The sequence below is a fragment of the Drosophila mojavensis genome, unplaced genomic scaffold, assembly GCF_018153725.1.
Source record: "Drosophila mojavensis isolate 15081-1352.22 unplaced genomic scaffold, ASM1815372v1 contig_136, whole genome shotgun sequence".
NCBI classification, from domain to species: domain Eukaryota; kingdom Metazoa; phylum Arthropoda; class Insecta; order Diptera; family Drosophilidae; genus Drosophila; species Drosophila mojavensis.
Window position 1 is genome coordinate 23,404,961 of NW_025318667.1, and position 9,704 is coordinate 23,414,664.

A 9,704-nucleotide genomic window follows, 5' to 3' on the forward strand; every position below is an offset into this window, starting at 1 on the left:
ATGAGGTCTAGTCGCCGGTATGAGGAGGCTCAGAATTATTCTCATCATCTGATGAAGAAGAATCGTGTGTTTGTGTTTGTTTGTGTTTGTATTTGCGTTTGTCGTGTTTCTTCTTCTTTTTCTTGTCCTTTTTAGATTTCTTGCGTTTTGGTTCATCATATGTCTCTGGAGTGTTGTCTTCACGTACTGTTGTTAGATTTTGAAAGCTTTCGCATTCGAGTATTTTGACTACTCCGCTAGACGCTTTTCTCTTTCTTTGAGTGGACGAGGCCTCCACCGATTCGGCTAAGTTCAACAACACAAGTGTCAGGGATCCAAAGTATGCTGGAGGGGTTGCAGTAAGAGCTGGTGCATAGCCCGAAGAGTCTGTTGGCGAGGGTGATGTAGGTTCTGATAAATCTCCATCAGTTGGCTTCTTGCGGAGTTTCTCCCAATCGTCGGCAATAACACTCAATATATCTTTCCCATATATCTTAAACGGACAATTATGTGCTTCCAAAAACTCATTAGCTAATTTGGTGATCTCCTCCTCGAGCTTTTGCACCATTTTGTTAATAGTAGTCCGTTCAAGATCCTCCATGGGACTATTTCTGCGATTATCTTGATCCGAATCGTTGTCATTGTCTTTAAGATCCACCAAGCGTTCCCAGAACTCTTTACGGCAGTCATATAGCTCATAGAGTCTCCTGTTGGTCTCGTAAAAATCTTTCAGTGAATCCACCTCGTGTTCCAGCTTTTCCAGCGCACCCTCCCAGGTGCCGTCATTAACAATCATCAAGAAATCATTCCTATATTTGACGTTTTTCATCGTTAAGTCCCAATACTTTTCGACTTCAATGCGCAGTTCCTGGATCACGGTCTTCGCAATGGTAATCTGCAGAGCATCGTAGCTTTTTAACTGTTGTTTCAGCAGCTCGAACGAAACAAGTGAATCATCGAGCTTTCCTATTCGGCTTCTGAGATACTGGGTTAGTGCCTGCATTTCGTCGACCTTCTCACAAAGCTCTTTGCGCAAAAAGCCAACGTCATCATGTAATCCTTCAATTTTGTCGGTAACTTCCGTTTTCATTTCTGTAAGTGTCTCCACCACGTTGGCTGTCAGACACTGATCTGTGTGATCAAGCAATTTTTCCTCATCTTCTGTTTCTGGGGCTATGCCAAGCACGTTCATCTCGTTCTGGATTGAATACCGTAGATTGAATACCTTATTCATGCGGGCCTCGTGCAATTCCCGCAGACCCTGCACATAGTCCCGAATTTCGGACATTTCATCCGCCTTGGGCATTTTATTTAAGTAGCGAGGCTCCTCACCTAAAACACTGCAAAACATTTTCTGCTGATCAAGCAGATTTTCGACCTCTACAATGCGCTTGGATAGTTCCTCACGGAGTTCAACAAGCTCCTTATCCATTGTTAGCAGCCAAATCTCCGTAGCCATATTGTTACGTCTGTCCTTCGAGACTACTTTTAAATCCAGCTCGAGCTCCATCTGATCGATCTCTGTTAGCAGTGACTGAATTTCGTACTCAAGGGAGTCCTCCTTGGCATATGATGTATTTGATAATTCGCTATATAAATGCTTAACACGTAATGCCAGTTTGTCAATCAGCTCTAGAGACATAGCTTTAGTTTCGGTTGCTGCTGAATTATCGGCCATTTTTACGAATTTAGAAAATTTTCATAAATATTTAAATTTATAATTTAAACTCGATGCTCAGCAGTAACTGAATGAAATTCTACAAATTTGTGCAAGCAAGTTAACTTTTTTTGACAGCCTGCCTACTAGATGGAAAGGGAAATTGCAAAGTTTGAAAGCTGTAGCTATGTGACCCTCTTACGAAGTCGTTAAAATACTGACGTTATGAGTTCGTATTTCATGTACTAAGACAGTCACACAGTATTTTTTGTAGCCCTGGAAGCAAGTGCTGCAAAATATCTTCTACCTTACTTATTAACGACTTCCATCTAGGAAATATTAAATAATATTTGTAGACTTTTCGAATAAGTTGAACAAACATGAATAATAATAATGCAGTATTTAAAAAAGGCTCGCATAATTGTATTGCGTTGCCAGCTTTCAAACATTTTAATACTGTTTCTGATCAAAGAAATAGTATTTTTTAAATGTGGCAACGTCAAGTTGTGTTTTCAAATTTACCGAAATATTCAATTGATGTTGGCGTCACCTTTAGACTGTTTATTTTTTTTTTTGTTGTTAATTCCTGTAAAAGTTAAAATTCTAAATACATAAATATGGCCGAACAGTCAACAGCAAAGTCAACTATCGTAGCTATTACAAGTGATCATGTCGATCGCCTATTTAGCAAATGGACAAGCATGTTTGATGAGACATATTGTCTGGAATTGATGGACAAGTTGGGAGACCGCGTGAAAAATTTCTATTGCGACCTGCTGACCGAATCAAATGAGAAAGAAAAGGCAATAATGAGCAACATCAGTGAACTGCTTGAGGAGGCCGCAGACATACGTCGCCTCTTGCACAAAAACTTGGATATTGGCGAAAAACCCGAGGAAATGCCGCTGGATGTTTGGCTGCAAACGCTGGACAAGAGCATTGAACATCTGCGAGCGGAGCTGCGCGAACGTCGTGCGGAAATTTGCGAATTGCTGCTGCAGCAAGATCAGCTCTGCGAAGAGCTAGGTGAGTGTCCGCTGCCACTGCTCGCCGATCCACTTCCAAAACCAGAGGAAATGTCATCCTTTTGCAAGCATCTCGAGCATCTGCGGGCAGTGCGCGAGCGCCGCCTGGAGGAGCTCTTTCAGCTGCGTAGTCAGATCAAGCAGGACATGATGCTACTCTCCATAATGCCGACCACTCCCGCAGAGGAGCATTTGCTTAGTCAGGCGAATCAGCATCTCACGCCGAATATCTTAGAGAAGCTCAGACTCATGCAAAAGGAGTTTGCCGCACAGGTTCAAGAAATGCGCGAACAAATCGACGACATGCGCGGCAAGATTTACGAGCTGTGGGAGCGTCTGCAGGAGTCGGATGAGTATATCATGCGCAGAGTGCGCTCTGCCGTGGATTATACTCAAGCGACATTCGATGTGTTGCGCGAGGAACTGCAGCGCTGCCAGGCGCTGCGTCGCAAGAATCTGAAGACCTTTATCGAGCAACTGCGCCTGGAGATCAAGAAGTGGTGGGACTTGACACTGAAGTCGGAACAGGAACGAAAGCGCTTCTCCAATTTTTTTAATGAGTGGTACAACGAGGACTTGCTGGAGCTGCATGAGCTCGAGCTGGATGACCTGAAGAGCTTTTACACTAGCAACAAAGAGATATTTGAGCTATTTGCGAGTCGCTCTGAGTTTTGGGCCCGAATGGAGGCCCTTGAGGCCAAGGCCAACGATCCGAATCGATTCAACAATCGTGGTGGTCAGCTACTTAAGGAGGAGCGCGAAAGGAAGGCAATTGGGACCAAATTGCCAAAGATTGAGCAACAGATCACAGAGTTGGTGAAAGCGTATGAGATGCGTAATCAGTGCCCATTTCTGGTCTACGGCGAGAATATACTGGATCGTATGGCCAACGATTGGGTGCGCCTTCGCCAGGCCAAGGAGCAACAGAGCTCTGCGCGCAAGCAAGGAGGAGCTTCAACCAACGGCAAAATGTTGCCACCTGCAACACCTGGGTCAACGGCTCCACGAACCCCCCTGTCGTTGAGGAATATGTCCGCAATGTCCAGTTCAACGATGTCGTTGCGCAAGACTCCGTCCACTCTGCAGTTGTCCTCGATGGCGAGCTCCGCAGCCAAGACCACAGGCAATCTGCATAAAAGGAAGCTACCCAACGGCGAAAACAGTTCCAGGGAAGAGACTCCAACTGCCAAGCGGAGTCTGATGAGAGCATTGAGCACGTTGAAGCCGTCGCCAGCAATGCGAAAGCCCAGCCAGCGACTAGCTGTCGTCCAGCAGAAGCCCAACCAGCGACTAGCTGCCGTCCAACAGAAGCCAAAAAGGTCGCCCATGAAGAAGGTGCTCGTGTTGCAGAATACTATGCGCAGCAGCTCGGGTGTGGGGCGTCGTAGCATGGGTCAATCCGGCAAGAAACGGCGCAGTAAATTTGACATACCCACTATTTTATATCCATCTAGCAGCGATGAACAGGAGCAGGAAAAGGAGCAAGAGCCAGATCCCGAGGATATCGTCAATTACAATAAGTTTTCGCCCAAAGTTCGTTCGTCCGAACTGCCACGTGCATTGACCGTACCGCGTTCTGCTTTCGTGGCCAACAAAGACCAGAAACAGTACGCGCGCAAGGAGCTGAACGAGGACCTTGCGCAAGCGGTGGAGCTGCCAGAGCCCAGACGTAGCAGAATGTGGGAGCTCAAGCATAAGAAATGAGATGAGCTCATTAATATAGAATGTACTTATTCCATTTAAATTCTACTTGATATTTTAAGTTTTATTGATTTTACTTTATTGTTGTAACTTTTTGAAGTATTTCCGAGATTTATTTAAATGCTTTTCTATATATACATATAAACGGATTTCTATGCATATCGATTAATATCTAAGCGAAACCCTGAACAAAAATTAAATTTTTAAGAGGAATAACTATTCAAATGTATTAATCCGATATTTTTGACTTAATAATCTTAGTATCTCTTAAGCAATTGAAGTGTCTTAAGATCATATATATTTATGTTTTATCTGCTGAATTTAGTTTTGCGATCTATATACATATATCCACATATATATTGTCACAAGTAAACTAAGGCATACCAATATCGAGAAGTAACTGGGAAAGACCAGATACATAGTCGTAAGACTAGTAATTCCCATCCGATTATCCCATACCGTTTCGGTTAGCTGGAGAACAGAATATCGAGAAATCCTACACACGTCTGGGGCAGAACAATGTTGAATAAGTAACCAATATGAAATGATTTAGGTACTAAGGCTTGTTCAATATTAAATCTATAAATAAAACTAATATTCATGCTTTTCAACTGTTTTTGTTTTCTTTAATGTATTTACAGATTTTGTTAGATCATAAAGTGCTATAGCTATGTCTATAAGTTATACAAGCTTGTTTTTTAGATTTTGTTTAGATTAACTAGTATTTAAATATTTCATCCGATTCTGAACGGAAATACGTTTATGTATCTAACTATTATAATCTAAACAATTATCTAGTTAGTTTGCCTTTCGATTTCACTGGTTTAGCATAATTAGCATAATCATATATATTAAAATATATTTACAGTAGAGATCGCTTAGTGCAAAGAGAACTGAAAATTTAAGGCGCGATTTCTTTTTATATATTTTACATACATATATACAAGGTCAACTTTTTATTTTGAGATTGGAATTGCTTGATTAATTTATGGGGCAACGACGGCTATTTGCTTGCATTGCTCTGTTGACTGTTCCCGCCATGATTGTACATCAGATGCGCTGAAAGGGAAATAGAGAAAGAGAGAGCGAGAGAGAGAAAGATAGCATTAGCTGCTGTAAATATGAGCAAATCGAACATGAGAATTTACCCATCACGACAGGCGCTATGCTGAAGGTGCCAAATGGTGCCGTCGCAGTTGTGCTCGTTGCATTTGTCGTTGCACCAACGAATCCGCTTGCATTGGACAGCGGCACGGCCACGGATACGGGCACGGGAACCTGCACCGGCACTGGCGACGTTGTACTATAGGCCACCGGCGAATGCATTATGGGCGTGGCAATCGCCGCTGGCAGCTGGGTCGTAACAGTGGCCATTGGCTGCGGATCGGGCGTCGACTGCTGGTAGCGTGCAGGCGGCATAACAACCGTGGTCAGATGCGAGTTATTGGGCTCGTCCAGCAGGCCGGTGCGCTGCAGCCGACCCGTCTTCGTCTCAATGTGTTTATTGTGAGCGCTCAGGCAATGGTTGCGCATGTGATAGAGCTGCAGGAAGTAGGCATCGCAGTGGGGGCACTTGTACCGCTCGCCCGTATGCCGTCGTATGTGGGCCTTCAGATCGTTGCTCTGGCTGAAGCTCTTGGGGCACTGATCGCACTTGTACGGACGTTCGCCCGTATGGGTGCGCATATGTATGGTCAAATTGTAGGCACGATGGAAACTCTTGCCGCAGGTGTTGCACAGATTGGGCTTGGTGTCCGTGTGGTACCTGTGAGGGCCAATGTCATTAATCAGATCAGACGACAGTCTGCCAAACAGTTGGGATTAGTGCGCTCTGGCTCACTTACCGCTCGTGTACCTTAAGGTCTGTGGCGCGTGGAAATGCCTTGATGCAGTAACGGCACTTGTATGGCTTCTCGCCATTGTGTCGTCGCATGTGGACGCGCAGATAGTCGTTGCGTGCGAAACTGTCGCCGCAAATGCAGCAGAGGAAGTTCCGCTGACCCGTGTGGGTCTTCTCGTGGCTGCGCAACTGCTGCCGCTCCTTGAACGTCTCGTCGCAGCTCTTGCACGCGTATAGGAACTCCGTGTGGAGCAGCGTATGCTTGCGCAGGTAGGTCTTGCTGGAGAAACGCTTTGAGCAGTACTCGCACGTGTGCTCGCTCATTTGGAGCTTCAGCTCATTGCTGGCGTCGAGACCCTCGCCATTGTGCTTGCTCATCTTGTGCCGATCGAGGGCATCGGCACGGGTGAAGGCCGCATCGCAGAGACTGCACTTGTGCTCCTTATTGCCGTGCAGGCTCTGGACGTGCGCCTTCAAATGATCGCTGCGCGCGAAAGCCTTGGGGCAATGCGGACAGCTGTGCGGCTTTTTCTCCAGATGGGACAACTTGTGGCGCAGCAAATGGCAATGGCGGGAGAAGGTGCGCAAGCAGACATCGCAACGATTCTCTGGATTTGCTTCCGTTTCGCTTTGCGTCTGTTTGCGTCGTCGACGTCGCTGCTTGCCCTTTGTCGGCTTTTGCAAATACTCCCGCACGATCTCCACTTGAGTCAGCTTCGGATTGTCCTCATCGAACTCAGCATTCGCTTCCTCCTCATTCTCAGCTTCATCGTCCTCTTCATCAAGCTCGCTCTCCTCGTCAGCGTCTTCTTCCTCGTCGGCACTGTGAAACAGATCTGCTGTTGCGGCCTCCATCTCATAGTCCTCATCCACCTTGATGCTGTCAGCGCGCTGCCGCTCTTGCTTAATGGATAACTGCTGCTCACCGCCGGCGGCAAGGGGCTCCTCTGTACAAGCACACAAAGTAAGAGTGTCTATGTGTCATAAGATTTATGTTCATACTCGAGGTTGACTCACCTTTTACCTCTGTTGAAAATGAGCTCGAAGCTGGCTTCTGCTTGCTGACGTCTTCGAGCTCCTCCTCCGCATCTGTGTGAGCTGCAACCTTTGAATTGGTTTTCTTTTTGCGCCTATCGCGATTCACTTGCTCAACTTCCGCCTCTGCCTCTGCCTCCAGCTCGGGCTCCAGTTCTGCTTCCGGCTCTGGTTTGATGTGCAGCCAGAGCGATTCTTTAGCCTCGGCATGCACCTCATCATCGCCAGAATCCTCATTGCTTGATATAGGATTCGTAGTATTGCATTGATAGCCACTCTCGTTATTTTCGTTGTCCGAACAGACAGCCGGATCATTGAATAAGACAGCGGCCGATTCCAGCTCATCGCCGCTTTGCATAGTTGTCTCGTCGTTAGGCGTCCACGGCGCAGCAGCCTCCAGCTCCTGCTGCCGCGGCACATCGTGGACTTTTCGCATATGGCGTATAAGATGATCGCGTCGTGAGAACTCACGCTGACAAACCCGACATTCCAGACGCCTACGTAGTAACGGCGAATCTGGTGACTTTTGATCATGCTGTTCGGTGAGATGGTTACGCAGCTGACGAAGCTTTTGAAACTGCTCGCCGCAGAGCCTGCACTTCAGCTCCTCCGTCTTCATGTGCTGGCGACTGCGATGCAGGCGTAATTCCAGAATGTTTAGAAATTTTTCGTTACAGATCCCGCACGGCAGCATTGGTAACTGGTCAGTCTGGGTACAGACATCGTTGCTGTTGGGCTTGGTCACAGGTGTGCGTCCCAGCATAGCCACGAGCGAACGGTATGCTTTCTCGGCGTCCTGCTTGAAGCGATACGCTTGGCAGGCGGCCTTGATGCAGGTATCGCACATGTGATGGGGCATCTTATCATAGCGCTCGCAGGTGTACCGCGTGCACTCGTTAAGTATTTGTGCAATGTTCGCGCCCTGCTCCACGGGCGCCTCATCGTAGATGAAGTAGAAATCGCCCACCTCGCGCAGGCAAACACGGCAGACGCGCTCCGCATCGAACTGGCCGTAGGTGTCAGGCATTGGGATTTTAGTTAAAGAATCTGCTACAATCAAATAACTTCTATTATTGTTGCGGCATTGCGTTTTGTGGGTGTTTTGTAAATTATTTAAGGGGTTTATTTTACATTTTCTTTCACTTGAATAAAAATTCACGAAGGTCTGGCACCACTTGTCTGTGTTGACAATACAGTGGCAACATCAAACGACTCATTAGTGTTGTATAAAACCACCATAGCGCGCATCAAACGCAAATTTGTAAACAAAAACAAATTTTATTTTATCAAATTTAACAATTGCACTCAAGAACTTTATGGAATTTATTTCTAACAGCCACATTTCTGACTTAAAATTTTTGCAGCTGCAGCTCTATCAATGATCAATGTCAGTTTTCCATGTGTAGGCTCTACACAAGCAGAAGGAAAACTTCTATCCCCGTCTATGAATACGCTCTGTAATGTAGGAAACAAATTATAAATAATATAATATATACATTAATAATTCGGATTTTTCACACCTTTACAACGTCCGCTTTACTGGCGCCAGTGACAACAAAGACCACATCGTTCGCATTGTTGATTAGCGTGAGTGTAAATGTTATTCGCTCTGGTGGCGGCTTTGGTGAATCACGAATCGGAATGACAAGCTGTTCGGCGTGTATCTGGAATTCAGACCGGCCCGGAAACAAGGAGCATGTATGTCCATCTGGTCCCATGCCCAATAGCAACAAATCAAATATCGGACAAGATGAGCCAAATTCGTCGATTATGCGAGCCGCATAGTCACAGGCGCAGGCATCTAAGGAGAGTGCCGTGTCAGCTTTGATTAGTTGGCTCTCCACAATGTTGGGTAGCTTGGCATTCATTTCAGTTCTGTATGCATTGAAGGTGGACTCTGCATCATCGTCCGGGACATAGCGTTCATCGCAGAAGAAGAATTTCCAGTTAGTTGTATCTATTTTGCGGCTGATTAGAGCGCGGGTCAAGAGCTGTACAAGCGAGCCACCTGTTGATCGTAGTAAATGTAACACATTATTACTCCATTGACTTTGAGAATCAATGTCAATGTGCACCGCAAGGTCACCTTAAGTAGAGCTTATCACATACATACGCATGCATTTATACAAATGCACAATACAGTAATGCGATCCGCATTAAAATACGCACCTGAGATGCCAACTCGAAAGGTAGGACGATTTTTCAGAACTTCAGTCGAGCAATGATGCAGTTTGTCGCCCAAGCTTTGCACTAGTTGGTCCTCCGTTTCGGATACCCTTGCGTGAAACGGGCACTTTCGACTTGACATGGTTACACTTTACAAAAATTTACCAAATGATCTTTTCAAAAACAATTGGGAGTAAATGAATTTTGCTTGTTGTATTTTTGTGTGGCAGTGTTGCCACCTGGTCAACGTTTGAATGCGAATTGCACAGCACTAAAAACTAAATTTGAGCACAATCTAGTG

General features: G+C 45.8%; 4 protein-coding genes across 4 annotated transcripts; 1 reads left to right on the forward strand and 3 right to left on the reverse strand.

Moving 5' to 3' along the window:
- Nucleotides 1–7: 7 nt before the first annotated feature.
- LOC6584544 (protein regulator of cytokinesis 1) lies at nucleotides 8–1,657 on the reverse strand. Its single transcript, XM_044008623.1, has one exon. The coding sequence runs from the start codon at nucleotides 1,655–1,657 to the stop codon at nucleotides 8–10; it is 1,650 nt and encodes a 549-aa protein (XP_043864558.1).
- A 498-nt stretch (nucleotides 1,658–2,155) lies between these two features.
- On the forward strand, nucleotides 2,156–4,973 carry LOC6584545 (protein regulator of cytokinesis 1). The gene has a single exon (XM_002010164.4). It carries the CDS (start codon nucleotides 2,254–2,256, stop codon nucleotides 4,363–4,365), a length of 2,112 nt encoding a protein of 703 aa, XP_002010200.1. The 5' UTR covers nucleotides 2,156–2,253; the 3' UTR covers nucleotides 4,366–4,973.
- LOC6584546 (zinc finger protein 184) lies at nucleotides 4,964–8,404 on the reverse strand. The gene is made up of 4 exons (XM_002010165.4): nucleotides 7,220–8,404; nucleotides 6,207–7,149; nucleotides 5,511–6,127; nucleotides 4,964–5,421 (listed from the first exon to the last, which is right to left on the reverse strand). The coding sequence occupies exons 1-4, from the start codon at nucleotides 8,262–8,264 to the stop codon at nucleotides 5,366–5,368; spliced, it is 2,661 nt and encodes an 886-aa protein (XP_002010201.3). The 5' UTR covers nucleotides 8,265–8,404; the 3' UTR covers nucleotides 4,964–5,365.
- Nucleotides 8,405–8,495: 91 nt separating this feature from the next.
- On the reverse strand, nucleotides 8,496–9,646 carry LOC122757155 (probable 6-phosphogluconolactonase). Its single transcript, XM_044008561.1, has 3 exons — nucleotides 9,407–9,646; nucleotides 8,758–9,245; nucleotides 8,496–8,692 (listed from the first exon to the last, which is right to left on the reverse strand). The coding sequence occupies exons 1-3, from the start codon at nucleotides 9,543–9,545 to the stop codon at nucleotides 8,567–8,569; spliced, it is 753 nt and encodes a 250-aa protein (XP_043864496.1). The 5' UTR covers nucleotides 9,546–9,646; the 3' UTR covers nucleotides 8,496–8,566.
- Between the last annotated feature and the right edge of the window lie 58 nt (nucleotides 9,647–9,704).

What these genes read in the sequence shown, in the direction of transcription:
- LOC6584546 (XM_002010165.4), bottom strand. Translation starts at nt 8,264, where the DNA reads ATGCCTGACACCTACGGCCAGTTCGATGCGGAGCGCGTCTGCCGTGTT. An exon ending in ATTTTCAACAGAGGTAAAAG is followed by an intron (nt 7,150 to 7,219) that starts GTGAGTCAACCT and finishes GTGCTTGTACAG; the next exon opens with AGGAGCCCCTTGCCGCCGGC. An exon ending in GACCTTAAGGTACACGAGCG is followed by an intron (nt 6,128 to 6,206) that starts GTAAGTGAGCCA and finishes TGGCCCTCACAG; the next exon opens with GTACCACACGGACACCAAGC.
- LOC6584544 (XM_044008623.1), bottom strand. Translation starts at nt 1,657, where the DNA reads ATGGCCGATAATTCAGCAGCAACCGAAACTAAAGCTATGTCTCTAGAG.
- LOC6584545 (XM_002010164.4), top strand. Translation starts at nt 2,254, where the DNA reads ATGGCCGAACAGTCAACAGCAAAGTCAACTATCGTAGCTATTACAAGT.
- LOC122757155 (XM_044008561.1), bottom strand. Translation starts at nt 9,545, where the DNA reads ATGTCAAGTCGAAAGTGCCCGTTTCACGCAAGGGTATCCGAAACGGAG. An exon ending in CTTTCGAGTTGGCATCTCAG is followed by an intron (nt 9,246 to 9,406) that starts GTGCGTATTTTA and finishes TACGATCAACAG; the next exon opens with GTGGCTCGCTTGTACAGCTC. An exon ending in GTAAAGCGGACGTTGTAAAG is followed by an intron (nt 8,693 to 8,757) that starts GTGTGAAAAATC and finishes CCTACATTACAG; the next exon opens with AGCGTATTCATAGACGGGGA.